Source organism: Labeo rohita, chromosome 13 (assembly GCF_022985175.1).
Source record: "Labeo rohita strain BAU-BD-2019 chromosome 13, IGBB_LRoh.1.0, whole genome shotgun sequence".
NCBI lineage: Eukaryota > Metazoa > Chordata > Actinopteri > Cypriniformes > Cyprinidae > Labeo > Labeo rohita.
In genome coordinates, this window is record NC_066881.1 from 15,955,206 (window position 1) to 15,970,541 (window position 15,336).

The 15,336-nt window shown below is 36.4% G+C and overlaps 1 protein-coding gene across 34 annotated transcripts in view; it reads left to right on the plus strand.

The window, feature by feature from the left end:
• The window catches only part of camk2g2 (calcium/calmodulin-dependent protein kinase (CaM kinase) II gamma 2), a 77,207-nt gene that overhangs the window by 16,156 nt on the left and 45,715 nt on the right, over positions 1 to 15,336 (plus strand). For all 34 annotated transcript variants that reach the window (XM_051125251.1, XM_051125256.1, XM_051125249.1 and 31 more), the window contains exon 3: positions 13,300 to 13,359. In XM_051125251.1, coding sequence (XP_050981208.1) covers positions 13,300 to 13,359 — 60 coding nt within the window. The remainder of the gene's footprint in view (positions 1 to 13,299; positions 13,360 to 15,336) is intronic.

Below are 15,336 nucleotides of genomic sequence, written 5' to 3' on the forward strand. Positions count from 1 at the left end.
TTTGACATGATTGTTGTGGCACCGTTTATATCTCCATTGGGAATATGAATGTGTGAACACTGTCTTTTTAGAAATTCATTTGATTACATCAATAGGACAATTCAAGTTGGCAGTTCTACGATAAAAGCAAACACTCAAAGTACACGTAACATACACTCCCTTCCTAAAAAATGATTTTTATCTTGTAGTTGAGTTTTTTTTTATCTTTTGAGTGGGTGGATGGATGGCAGAGCATGTGGTGGTGGTGACAATAGTGTTCGTGTTTGTGGTTGGACTGCTCTCATTCCATGCCTTTCCACAAACATATGCAATTGAACTTGGAAATCAATCACAGGAGTTTTGAACTGAAACCACTTGTATAAGCATTAGGGATGTGCAAGAGCCGTTATAATTGACTAGTGTAGTTATCTACATTTTTTATGTTTCTAGGATATTTAAAGGGATAGTTCACTCAAAAAATGAAAAATGTGTCATTAATTTCTCACCCTCATGTCATTCCAAACCCAAAAGACCTTCGTTCATCTTGAGAACACAAATGAAGATATTTTTAATGAAATCCGAGAGTTTTCTGACCCTGCATAGACAGCAACGCAACTACCACGTTTAAGGCCCAGAAAGGTCGTAAGGAAATCATTAAAATAGATGGTCACTTGGGTCTAAAATTGCATGGTCAAAAAAAGAAACATGAATGGGTTAAATTGTTCACATGCGTTTAGAAAATAGGGTGAATTTTTATTTCATGCTGACTTCATGCTGAAAATACAGTGTATTCTCCAAAACCAGCTTTAAATGCAGAGACAACTTTAAGTAATTCAAGGTAGGCTGATTCCATGAAAACATATTAAGAAGCACAAAACGTATCACCATATGGCATTGTTTTGTGATTAGCTCTCCCTCTAAAAAAGTAGACCTTCGGATTATACATAATAACAGGAACGTTGTTCACAGCAGGCGATTTGAAATTCGACAGCAATTGTCTCGAAGCCGTTTATTATTGTAGAAAGCGGTGTATTTGTTTGACACACTGTGCTTTAATGACTGTAGCGTTGTTGCTTTGAAGGCGGTGAATTCAGAGACGCAACTTTTCAGTGTTTACCGTGCTGACAGTCTAACAACATGCTGAAGCATAACATGTTGTCAGCATGCTCAGAGAGAAGTTCTAAAACACTTAAAAGATTAAACTATATAATCTAGGAGCTCACTTATCAAATAGTCGGTTGATGGACATCTAATCAACCATCCTAAATCAAAGATGGGGGCCTTCATCCTTTGACCTTGACCTGAAGTTAACAGTTCTGCCTATCCACAACACCAGGCCTGATGTACACTAAGTGAACACAATCCGTCTCAGACTTACTGAGCTGAGAGAGAGGAAGCCAGCAGGCTTGGCTCTTTTAGCTTAGCTCATGCCAAGTTAGTAGTGAGTCTGTCCTTTTCTTTTATACTGAGAAGTTTCAGCTTCTTTCTGCTGCTGCTCCCCATGTGCTTTATTAATGTGCTGCAGATAAGACTCCCTGCCTATCTTATTAGGGAATCAAAAGTAAGATTGTCCGTTCTGCCTGTGTATTTCTATGGCATTACTGGTGTTGTAGCTGAAGCACTAGCAGGCATACACAATGAGCAGTTTTGATAAGTGTGAGATCATCATGATTATGATAGATTATCAAGACCAGTAGGCTGCAGTAAACATTGTTCCCCTTTTTAAAGACTTAATCTATTTGTTGAATATTTAATTTTGCGTTTAAATATTTCTGTCATCACAAACCTGTATTATTGTCTGTCTTCTGTACTCTCTGAACTGCTCTTTTTCCATACAATTAAAGCACACTGGAGATGTCAAGGTTGTCAACTTACCTTGAATTGTAAACAATACCTTTAACTGTCTTGTATGGCTTTTGACTTTTAACTTATAATACTGTATAACAAGCCATATGGACTAGTTTTATGGTGCTTTCAATGGGTCATGAACTGAGCAATCAAAATTGTCTTGATCTTTTGACCTGTTTTGTACTATTAAAAGCATCCTATAAGTTTCAGAACTCAAAACTTCCTTGTTAGTCTTATATTGAACTGGTTGTGGAATGTGCCACTTTATGATGTAATAGTGTGACTAAACCCCACCTCCACAGAAGTAGAGCAACACCAGTTCATAACCCTTAATTATGCTTTATGGAGCTTCCCTGATCACTGTACACTTCTGGAGCAGCGTGAACAATCTTCAGAATATATTTTACATTCTACTGAGGAAAGTAAGTCATATACATTTTGAACAACATGAATGTGCATCAGTGTTGCCAGGTCCACGGTTTTCCAGCGGAATTGGGCTACTTTTACACTGTTGCCGCGGGTTGTTTTTCATCTTTGCGGGTGGAGGTGACCCCAGTAACGTAATATTTAGCCTCTGGAATCCTCATTTTACCAGGGGAACCCCACCGAAAAAAAACATGTAATTTACCCCCTGAACGCAGTTTTTACCGGGAGACCCCATTCGAAACGCGCTTGGTGGGTTTTGTTGTGAAAACCTGGCAACCCTGGTGTGAACTGTTTAAGTCACACTATTGCAGCCATACACAACAAATTTTTATGTGTATTACTGTATTATAGCTGATAAAGCTGTTAATTTTTTTTTCTTTTAAAGTGGTAAAACGCATGAAGCTAGTCTGGTGTCTATTGTAACAACCACAATGTGTTTATCTACTGAATCTTTGTTTCCTCATCAGCAGAAAATGTGTCAGCAATGCATCACAATTCTTCACAATGAATTTCATAGTAGTTTAACAACATGTAGCGCATCTGTCAAACAAGCTGTGCGTCCTGGTGTGTGTGGAGCCGTGTTGAACACTGACGGCGGCCAGTCCTGCGACGTGCAACAGCTGCAGTCGGTATGACGCAGGGTTTGTCTGTGATCAGAGAGGACTTGCTCACATAAACATCCACACAGTGAATAAATGGGATAGCCAGTAGATTTTGGTTTGTGTGTATACATGAATTTCCATACATATGTGCATCTGCATCGATGTTACTCAATTACAGAGATTGAGTGTTTTGTCACTGCTATCAATTGTTTATTTGTTCACAATCTTTGTTTGACATCACTCAGTTATTTTCAAGTGGACGGTAGGCCTCGAGCACACAAACTGTTTGACTTTTCCATTAGCTGTAGAAAAAGTGCCACGCACACCTCCTGAGACAGACTGAATGATAGAGAAAAGTGGAGGAAAGCATATGGGCGGAAAGAGAGCTCAATGAGGGGGAAAGAGAAGTCAGGTGAGGGTTACCATGGTGGCTGGAGAGGATATAATGTTATAATAAACGCATGTGTATACAGACAGGTGCTCGTCCACGTCTTCACGTCCCCCTGCAGTCGTCTGTGTAAGCAAAGCTCTGTGCGGTGGATTAGTGGTACGATGGCGAGGGATCAGACGTCCCTGCCAAAGCACCTTAAGCTGTTTTTAAAAGTGACACAGAGCCTATGGCCTCTGTCTGTGGGAGAGTGTGTGCTACCTGGAGGACATCTGTCTGTCTGTCTTGTATTTGCAGGAATTTGATTGGATGGGCAGGCTGAGATGTGGTGTTTCATTGGGAGCTGTTTTTGGGTGTTTATTCTGGCAGTACAAAGCCTGAAAGGCTATGTTGGTTTGAGCCCGAGAACCAAACCGAGCTGCTTTCCTGAATTACTGGAGTGCCTGTCTCACTGAAGTCATTTTTATTTGCTCTTTGACTGTTTGCCTCACAGCGCACTTGTGTGAACGTCACTTGCGTTGAACTAGTGATAAAGTGTCGTAGAGGAATGGATTTAATTAAAACGCGCACACACACACACATATACAAGATTTTCCTTTTTTTCTTTCATTCTTCCTTATATATTTACACACATGTCTCTAACACACACACACACTTTTTCCTCAGGCTTTGCTGCTCTTGGAGGGCCTGTTTCGTTTTGAATCCACTGCATTAATAAGATGTGACTGGATCTGGTTCCAGGTAGAAGCGGTTTCCGTCTGACTGTCGCTTCCAGCAGTGTCACCCTGTCCAAATCACTCTGTTCACCTCAGACAAAGAACTGTCTTGCACCCTCTCCTGCCTTCAATGACTTCAGACTTTCTGGTCTTTTAAAACATAATTAAGAACCTTGAAAAAGACCTTTTAATCAATATTCTATATATATCTTGATCTTGGCATTTGAAACTTCTTAAAGGAGAAGTTCACTTCCAGAACAAAAATTTACAGATAATGTACTCACCCCCTTTCTTCAGTTGTAAAGAAATTATGTTTTTAAGGAAAACATTTCAGGATTTCTCTCCATATAGTGTACTTCTGTGGTGCCCCCAAGTTTGAAAATGCAGTTTAAATGCAGCTTCAAAAGGTTCTAAATGATCCCAGTTGAGGAAAAAGGGTCTGTCATTTTCTAAAAAAATTTATATATTTTTTAACCTCAAACACTCATCTTGTCCAGCTCTGTGTGAACTCTGTGTATTCCAGTTCATGACATTCAGGGTAGATCGAAAAACTCCCATCTCATTTTCTCCTCTAACTTCAAAAACATCCTACATTGCTGTTTTACCTTTTTTTGTAAAGGGCGTTTGACCTTCTTTGCATGTTCACTTTGTAAACACTGGGTTGGTACTTCTGCAGCGATGTAGGGCAATTTTGAAGTTGGAGGAAAAAATGAGATGGGAGTTTTTTGAAGAGAAATCCTAAAATGTTTTCCTCAAAAAAAAAAAAAAATGATAATAATAATAATTTTTGTTCTGAAGTTTTCCTTTAAAAGGGTATTTGAATTACTTTTTAATTATTTTTAATTTAATAAAACACTGTAAAAGTAAACTTTATTGTATATAATGATCTAGGCATGTTTCTTAGTATTTAATTACAAGGAAGGAGCAGGAAGAGTAAACAATAATAAGCTAAATTTACCTACTGCATGTTTTTAGTTTTGTGCCTGGGTTGAGTGTGATATGTCACTTTTGAAAGAAAACTTGCTGTGTCGCAGCTGGACTGAATATATGAGAGAATTTAAGTACTGTAGTCCATTAGTTCATTATTAATCAGCCAATATTTGTCCATTTTTATCGGCCTGCCAGTGTCCATTTGGCCGATCAACAGAAGTTGTCCGTCAAGATTCTGCCTCGAGTCAGTTCTAGAATTATCTGACAACAATGCACATTTTCTAAATTTTGGGTGAATACTATGTAAAATAAGTGTTTCAGTAAATTTATGTTTTGTGATTTTAAATTGCTTCTTTGATCTCAGTATCAGTATTATCGTTGAAAACACTTATTGGTAGATTACTAGTGTTCATTATCTCTCTTAAAGGGGGATCAGCCACAAATCAGAATTCAGTCATTAGTTAACCTCCTGTTGTTCCAAACCTGTAAGACCTGCTTTCATCTTTGAACCACAAATTAAGAAATTTATGATGAAATTCGAGAGCTTTTCTGACCCTGCATAAACAGCAATGCAACTACCATGTTCAAGGCCCAGAAAGGTAGTAAGGACATTGTTAAAATAGTCCATGTGACATCAGTGCTTAATTTTATAAAGCTACGAGAATACATTTTGTGCACAAAGAAAACAAGTTAGCGACTTCTCTTCCGTGTCAATCTTCGACGCGCGTACAGAAGAGAAGCAGAAGCAGGAGCTGGAATGAAATGTCAGTTCTTGCAAGACAGCAAAAGAAGTAAACAAGAATATCAGATAGGGGACAGGACTGTACCGATTGGGGCAGGACATGTCAAATAGATGGGCACGGTTGTGACAAATGAGTCAAGTTGATGATGACACTGGACCGTGTTGTGTCTGTCGTCACATAAGAAGAAGGGAGGGACGGAGAGCGAGACGACAGTTAACAGACTTCGACCAGCATTAGCCCATGATTTGTAAACAGTGAGGACACTAAGGTCAGCGTTGATGAGCCAACAGAGGATGAAAAAATAAAGCAAGCGGACAGAACGATGCAAAGGCCATAACAAGGGCAGGTCTCTGGGGTGCTGAGGAGAGGAGGGCTGTGAGATGATTATTAGAGAGAAGAACGACCAAAAGGGAAAAAGCGGTTTCCAAAATTAATCAGCTGTGGTGCTGTCATTGTACAAAAACATTTTGTTAAAATATTGTATGAAGTATACACTAAATACAGAGAAAAGTAATATTGTGAAATATTATTACAATGTAAAACGGTTTCCATAAAAAATAAATAAATACACTACCAGTCAAATGTTTTTGAACAAGATTTTTAATGCTCACCAAGCCAAAGAACAGCAAAATGGTACAATTGTGAAATATTTTTACTATTTAAAATAACTGTTTTCTATTTCAATATATATGTTAAGATGTAATTTATTCCTGTGATCAAAGCTATTATTATTATTATTATTGATATTTAAACAGATGAGTACATTTTTTTTCAGGATTCTTTGATGATTCGAAAGATCCAAAGATCACCATTTATCTGAAATTTAAAAAAAATGATTTTTATTTCTGATAAATGCTGTTCTTATGAGCTTTCTATTCATCAAAGAAACCTTTTTTGAGCATCAAATCAGAATATTATAATGAATTCTGAAGGATCATGTGACTGGAGTAATAATGCTAAAAATTCAGCTTTAAAATCACCGGAGTAAATTACATTTTAAAATATATTAAAATAGACAAGAGTTATTTTAAATAGTAAAATATTTCACATTTGTACTGTTTTTGCTGTACTTTGGATCAAATAAGTGCAGGCTTGGTGAGCAGAAGAGACTTCTTTAAAACACATTAAAAATTTTACTGTTCAAAAACTTTTGAATGGTAGTGTGTGTGTATGTATCTATGTGTATATATATTATTACTGCTGATTTGGTACTCAAGAAACATTTCTTATTATAAATGTTAAAAACAGATATTTCTGACCCCAAACTTTGACTACTTAGATTGACACTTAAATATGTTGTTATTAACTTGCTTTCAGTACAACAAGCCAATCACAATTTCTATAATGATTTCTAACCAGTCTTTAGAAAGCACTGTGTTTATAAGATGCTTATACGTGAAAAATAGCCCAAATATTTTGATACGTAATGGTGCACATCCCTTGTTTATGTGTAGACTGTATACTTAACTTCATCTAATAGGTCTTGATTGACCAAGGGGTTAGATGTATGTTTAGATCATCGCGTCTATGATAAATCCAAGCTATTGGAAATCTGCCCAGAGCTCGCGTGCTGTTAGAAGAGACCTGATCCTGCCCCAGATGCTATGCGCTTATGTCACAGAGTCCTCCCTGAGGCCTCTGACATTTTCTCCTGAGATTCACCTGCTGAGAAATGACCTCGCACAACCCCTGCTTCTTTGTACTCACAGATTCAATCTTTAACGTCACTTGAGCCCTTTCATCTACCCTGACGCTGATCTGAAAAGAATGCGAACACAATGACGTCCACCCATTGCCTCAAGTGGCTTAATAACTGTCTCTGCATGTGTCTCTCTCATCAGAGCTCAGTGCAGTGCACAATAGCTCACCTTTTAGTTCATGCAGGGGCATATTTGTAACTGTCCAGGCCGTGATAACCTGTGAAACGGAGTCTGTAATGTCTAGTCCGTGTCGGAGCAACCCTACTATCTGTTCAGATTCTTGGCAGACTGTGCTCTTAATAAGCACAGATACGTACGATATCGTGTCTCATGTCTTTGTGACATAAAGGGATCTGTGTGAGCAGCTTGCACATATGTGCACACATTTGCTCAATGTGTTTTCAGTGCTGTAGGACTCAACAAAATGAAATTGAGCCATTTCATTTTTTGCTATGTAGCATCTGTTTACAAATTTGAAACAGAAATGAGACTTATAGCATTGCATAGCACCCATTAAAACTGTACAGTGGTGGTACTGTTTTAATTTAGATACATACAGTAGGGTAAATGTATATCCATGATAGCATTTCCTTTGCATTTAACTATGTTTGTGTTGAGCTGTAACTGCAAGTCAGAAAGGCATGAGGCAGCAGGTTTCCTTCCCCTTTTGCACTCCTTTGCTTAATTCTACATGTGTGTTTTTTTTTTTTTTTTTTTTTTTTTTTTGCACTGTGAGCTTGACCACAGAGGTTTACACCCTCCCATGGGTGCATTTGAGGTGATTGGCTTGTACTTGTGCTGCTTAAGTGTCATCATTGTATTGACTTGCTTACAAAAGTTATTTGGCTGTAGCCAATGCTAGACAGGAAAGAAAATAATTGATCTGATATTTTGTATTGTTTAAGGAACTTGGAAAGAGCACCTGCAAACATTCATAAAGAGCTCCAGCTGTGTTTTATTGAGTGTGCTTTAAAAACTAATCTATATTTATTGTATATTATAAAATGCACTTTTCTGATTGGATGAGCTATGTTGCTGTCGTAGAAGCTGATCTGTTACTGCACGCTCAAGATTAATTTATGTGATTGTTCATTGCCTGGCAAGCATACACAGACTACAGTTAGAGCAATGAACTATGTTAATTTGTGTGATTAATTTTGATGTTCTGTTCAAAAGGTTTGGGTCAGTAAGATGTTTTAAAAAGAAATTAATACTTTTGTTCCCCAAGGAGGCATTAAATTGATCAGAAGGGACTGCTGATGTTTTTAATAAATTATTATAATTATCTGCAGTCACTTTTGATCAATTTAAAAGAACAGAATTCTTTGGAATAGAAATATTTTGCATTAATGATACTATTCCAAATAAATTATATTCTTTTGAAAGTTTCTTTTCATCTAAGAAGCCTGAAAAATGTATTGCCATTTCCACAAAAATATTAAGGAAATATTGTCCACATTCATACGTGCAAAAGAAATTATTCTTAAAGGATTAGTTCACTCCTGAATCAAAAAAAATAAATTCTGATAGGTTACTCACCATCATGTCCAAGATGTTCATGTTGAAAAAAAAAAATGTTTTTGAGGAAAACATTCCAGGATTTTTCTCCATATAGTAGACTTTAAAGGGGATCAATGGGTTGAAGGGTTCAAATGTATAATATATTATGATAATTGAGCATTATACTTAGTAATTAGACCTTTAGTAATCAGAATAACCATGTATGAATGCATATTTGTCTTGTTGACTGAACTTAGGACTGGTGGTGGTGCTTGAGAGGTTGTTTGTGTTTCTATAAAGAAGGGAAAAAACTAAAAATAATACTGATAAAATAACAAAACTACTACGAATTCTACTGCTAATAACAATATAAAATGCCCTAAGGATTTGTGAGCTGCTGGGTTCATGAATATTAATCACATGGTCGGCCAATGAGATTGCTGTTTGAACATTAGTTCCACCTACTACCAGAGAAACCAACAGTTCTTAAAAGCTGAAGAATTCCAAAGAAACTCCTTTATTTTGACAGGAAAATACAACAAATATCATCGTTTACACGTAGCGCTTCAATTCTGCAAAGTAACGGCTAGCCATGTGCCTTCACACTGGAGTTTACGGTTCATCAAATACAGGTTTGCTGCGCATAATAAATTATAGTAACGCCACATTTTATTGTTAGTAACTGTAACGGCGTAACAGGGGAAACAGTAATTTGTTTGATTACTCGTTACTGAAAAAAATAACCATGTTAGTAACAGCATTTGTTTATAACGCCGTTATTCCCATCACTGTCCTTTAAGCACCAAATCAGCCTATTAGAATGATATTTGAAGGATCATGTGACACTGAAGACTGGAGTAATGCCTGATAAAATTCAACTTTGTCATAAAACAATAATATTTCACAATATTATACTTTAGAATATTTTATAGAACACTGTATTATTATATGGTATTACAAAAACAGATTTTCACCAATATTACTGTTGTAAATGTTATTGTACAAACAAATGCAGACTTGTCTTAAAATCTTTAAAAAACACACACTTTTGTAGTGTATTATTAAGTAATGTAAGTAATGAGCATTGGTGACTTTTATTCTTTTTATTGTTAATGTTTATTGCAAAAGTACACAAATGATAGTTTGAAATTGTATTTACCCATCTCCACTGAATGTACTTTATTGTATTGTATTTGATCTGTGGAAAGTTCCTGCCATCTGTTTTTTTTTTTTTTTATAACAGTTGCTGGTCTGTTATCAGTTCATCACATCCTGTCATGCTCATTATGATATCAAAATTTTATGCTGATCCAATCTCAGGACACTTATGCACCTGTTAATGTTTCATTTAGCGTTTATATCAGTCAGTTCATCACTCCTACTTTCTAAATCTCTCCCTCTCTCTCTTTTTCTCTCTGGGAGTCGATGACATCATGGACCTGACCGCACAGTGAGAAAGCAGCACTTAGCCCAATTGCATTTTAGAGATGGTCACTGAACAACACATCATTTATTTATCTCTTCAGTAATGGGATAAAAAGAAAGAAAACGAGAGAGCGCCCAAAAGGAGGAACACAAGTGGGGAAAAAATGCCATTTATCTTTCTAGAAGCCTTTATCGTTTGCATCAGATCCCAGCTATCAGTGGATTTGTGTGTATTTCACTTCAAACTTGATTTATAATGCAGAATTGCATGGGGAAGGTGCAGCAAATGATAAAAACAAGAAGTTTTATAACAGTTTCGTTTATGTGTGTTTTGTTTTCTCAGCAGCCGTTAGATGCCAAGATGTTGTTGTACGGCCATCTCTCACGCTCAGATTAACTGTTCTTTAGGGAGCCGCGGCAGGGCTGAATATTAAATGTCCTGCATTAATTCTGTTAGGTAATAAAGACATCTGCTGCCGTAAACCGTACGCACGCGTGCATCACTCACAGCAGTCACCGCTCACTCTTTCAGAGGGATGTTTATTTGGTCGCACTTCTCAGATAAGCTTTAAACCACCCGTGATCCTACACCCACATCCATTTCTATATGATGAAAACATCATCACTTAAAATCTGAAACCTGTCTGTGTGTGTTCATGTGTGTGACCGCTCATATAGTGTAGTGGTAATGGTTTTTTAGATGAATGTTTGACACTTTAAGATTGAGGTTGATGTCATTTCAGAGAATTATGCTTTGGGGCTGTCAGAGGGATTGAAGGCTTTTCGGGTAGAAGATACACATGCATTCACAAACCCATCGCATTGTGGCTGTACACATACATAAACACTCTGGGATATTCATACTTTCTGCATATTTTTTTTTTATATTTAGTCAAATTGTCTTTAGTCAGAAGTCTGGCTCATTTCAAATAGTAGCACACACTTGGACTAAGGACATGTTATGTGTAAGAGTGGTGTGTGTTTATGTGAGACTGATCTGACCCAGCAGGAGTGCCTGCATTCAGTTCATGATTTGAATTCCTACTAGCAGATCCCTGCTGTTGCAGATGACTGTGTGTTCGACTGCACGTGTGCATTCTTTTTAACTAGGGTGTTGTCTGGCGTCATGTAGAAAACTAGTTATGAGGCTTGACTTTTTTTCCATCAATCACTCTCTTAAGTATGCATAGTACCAGGAACCAACATCCCTGCAGCCATCTTCCATAAAAAGCCCAGCTTTTTCATACTGACACTTCTCAAGTCTCCCTCTTTTTTGTATCACATGATCACTTCTCTATCCTAAAGCGTTGTGCGTAACATTATAGTTTATGGGCTGAGAACAGCTATTTATTTGCGTTATGTATTTATACTGCTGAAGCAGTTTGTGTGTGTGTGTGTCCGGTGAGTTCCCTCTCTAAAGGTTTCCCTAAGAGGCTATGACCTTGTATCCTTTTAGAGATCGATGCTTCTTATTCCAGGATGGGCAGTTATATTAATCTTAGCTGCTTCCTTTATAGAGTGGACATATTTACTTCATGCCCATTACATGTACGCTCAGTCATTAACTAGTTTCTTGCTAAGAATAGGGCAATAGGCTTGATATTGATTATATGTCTTTGAACAGTTGCATTTGCCATATCACAGGAACCGTTTACACCTGGTATATATATACGTCTCAGGGTTATTTGATTACATCGCTCTTTTCCATGTAATGAAAGTAAAAAGGGGCTGTCAAGCTCCAAAATTAGCAAAAAGCACTACAAACACATCATGAAAATGATTCATATGACTTGTGGACAGAAAAGTGACAGTAAAACATTTAGAATGTTACTAAAGTTTCAGATTAAGTTTCAAATTAATGCTGTACTTTTGAGTCCTGAAAAAAAATCATGGCTTCCACAACTGTTTTTAAAAGGAATCCTGTGTATTAAGACTTGTATGGCTTAATATAACATAAATTATGTCTCTTACTGAAATATGTAGTAGAAAACTCATGAAAGATTTACGTTATTTAAAAAATCCACATCGTTTTATACATATTTCAGACTGTGGGGCGCCATTATTTCGATGATGTGAAACGGTTGCACTCTGTGAGCTACTGGTGCTACCTGTTGTATGGCTTTTGGTTCAGTCGAAGGGCAACAAAAGAAGCGATGCAAGTCTTTACTTCTTTCCTAGTGATAAGAAGAGGTGAAAAGAACGGGAAGATGCCTGTAAGCAAACAAAACTTCTTAAAGACGTGTCTTTGTTCTCTCCGCTTTAGCCCTGATGCCTTTGAGGCTTTTAGTAGGTCACAGCTACTGAAAGATCTTACAAACGGCAGAGACGAGAAACGCTAGATGCCATCCTGACAAGATGTAAACTTGCCGACGCTTGTCATGACGCCGCAGCCACAAAAGAAGTTTCTCAGCGCAGATTTCACTCAATATCTGGGGTCGTTTAGGCTCCATCCATCGCCACCTTTCATCTTTCAGTAGCTGTGATCATCGTATTATTATTTTATTTTACAAGATTTGTATCCAAGTTGTGTTGAGGTAAAAATAGCAACAGGTAGTGCCAATAGTATGTATAAAACAATGTGATTTATTTTATTTTATTTATTTTTTTTAATAACGTACATCTTTTCTACAACATATTTCATTAAGAGACATACCTTACGTTGTATTAGCCATACAAGTCTTAATACCCTGGGTTTCCTTTAACATTAATAGTAACAAGATGTTTCTTGAGCACCAGATCAGCATATTAGAATGATTTCTGAAGGATCATGTGACACTGAAGACTGGAGTAATGTCTGCTGAAAATTCAGTCTTCATAAGAATAAATGACATTTTAAAATGTATTAAAAAAAAAGCTTCTTTTAAATTGTAATAGTATTTCACAATATTACTTTTTTTTTTACTGTATTTTTGATTAAACGTCTTTCAGAAACAGAAAAATATCTTACAAACCTAAAACTTTTGAGTGGTTCTTCACTGATAATGTTTGTAGAGGTGTGGGGATTAAATGTGCTGAACTATTCTTTCTGTGTTTGATCCACAGATCATCAGAAGCTAGAAAGAGAGGCCCGGATCTGCCGTCTGCTCAAGCATCCCAACATAGGTGAGTCTCAACAACTTGATTGTGCTGAATATACTCATGCAGGGGTTGCAAATTCCAGTTTGGCATGCAACATGCTTTAAACCGTTCTCCCTTAAATAATTGAGAACAATAGTGTGTGTGTACACAGTGAGACATGCTGTACAAACATGCTAGTCACAGTAAACCCAAGATTATTTGCATGGCATGAGAAAGTATGTGGCTGACAAGACAGTTCACACAGACAAAATCTCCACCTCATGCAAAATCATGGAAATAGCACAGGCATCATCCCTTCAGGCTCCCTTCAGTGTGTGAACAGCACGATGCTGTGGTTGACAGTAAAATGTAAGTGGCTAAGATGTTTCAGGATGTTGGCATTGGGCATTGACGGTAATTAGAAAATCATCAGGCGCAAAAAAAAAAAGTGAGTATTTGTGAGGAATTTGGGGATTTTGAAGACTTGATGTAAAACATAAGTAAAACAAAATTGGTACCGTTTAAGAAAATTTTAACTGTTTAAATGACATACACTACCAGACTATTTAAAGGGATAGTTCACCCAAAAATGAAAATTCTGTCATTAATTACTCAACCTCATGTCCTTACAAACCCGTAACACCTTCATTCATCTTCATTCATCAACACAAATTAAAGACATTTTTGATGAAATCCAAAAGCTTTCTGACCCTGCATAGACAACAACGGTAACTACTACGTTCAAGGACCACAAAGGTAGTAAGGACATCAATAAAATAGTCTATGTGACATTAAACCTGGATGTGCTACGGATTGTTTACAAGCAGAAGAATGCACAAGTATGCGTTAGTGTTGCATGATATACCAGTACTAAAAAAGTATTGAGATACCCTGCTTTTAAAAACAGTACTATTCAGCATTTTACTAGTACGGGTACTTTAAGAATGCATTTTAATAAGAGCTGTATTTCCTGAGTAAAACACTGCGATGAATAGATCAAAAGTAGCCTAGGTTAGTACACTTCAGTCAAATGCGATGGACCAGTGTCTATGAGCATTAAGCTGCAAAATACTTAAGCTGCATGAATCCTGCATGTTCTGCGTGTTTCTGTGTTAGTGCACGGTGCAGATGCGCAGTTTTGTTTACTACACACATACTGAAGCGCATGTGATGCTTGCGGTGTTCGTTTAACTTGACCGTCAGAAATATATAACTTGATGTAATGATGGTACTACTACTAGTAATAAAAAATATTATTAAAACAATATTTAAGGAATATTTACGAGAAAAATTATTTACCAGAATTTATTTACCAGAAAGTTGTAAATACACAACAGTGTTCTTGGGAAAAAAAAAAAAAAACTGTACTAAATTAATTCTATATCAAATCTAATTTTATCTAAATTCATTAGACATGCTTTTGATTATTAAAATCTAATGAAACTATTAAAATAGAATCCAGAAAATTAATGGAAAACACAGATTCACAAAAACAAAACTGAATTTAAGATGTTTAAAATAATAAAACATATTTCATAAGGCTTTAAAACATGTAATTTTTGTTAAATTGCTGTTAAATTCTGCAAGTTTCATGATTTCAATTAATTAGACATGCTTTTTGATAAATATTTTTAATGTAACCATTAAAATAGAATCTAGAAAAACTAAAGTGTGAAAAATAAAACAGATTTTCTAGGGCCCTATTTATTTCATTTATGTCTTTGTTTTATAGTAGAGTTGTCCTTTAGTTTGTTACTTGCATGTAGGTTCTTATTACAAAGATAAAATAACAAAAAATCTAAATAAGATTTGGCTTTATCCTTTTAGCTAACTTACAGTATAGCAAAGATCTCTACATACCTGTAGACTTGGTAGTTGCTCGCCATATATCCTGTGTAGTGGCACTGGCATGTGATTATTTTTTTTATTTTTATTTTTTTTAAGGGGGGATGAAATGCTTTGTTTTAATAGATAAAATAACCATGATCTCTGTTTGGATCATCTGTTATTCAGTCTATTAGA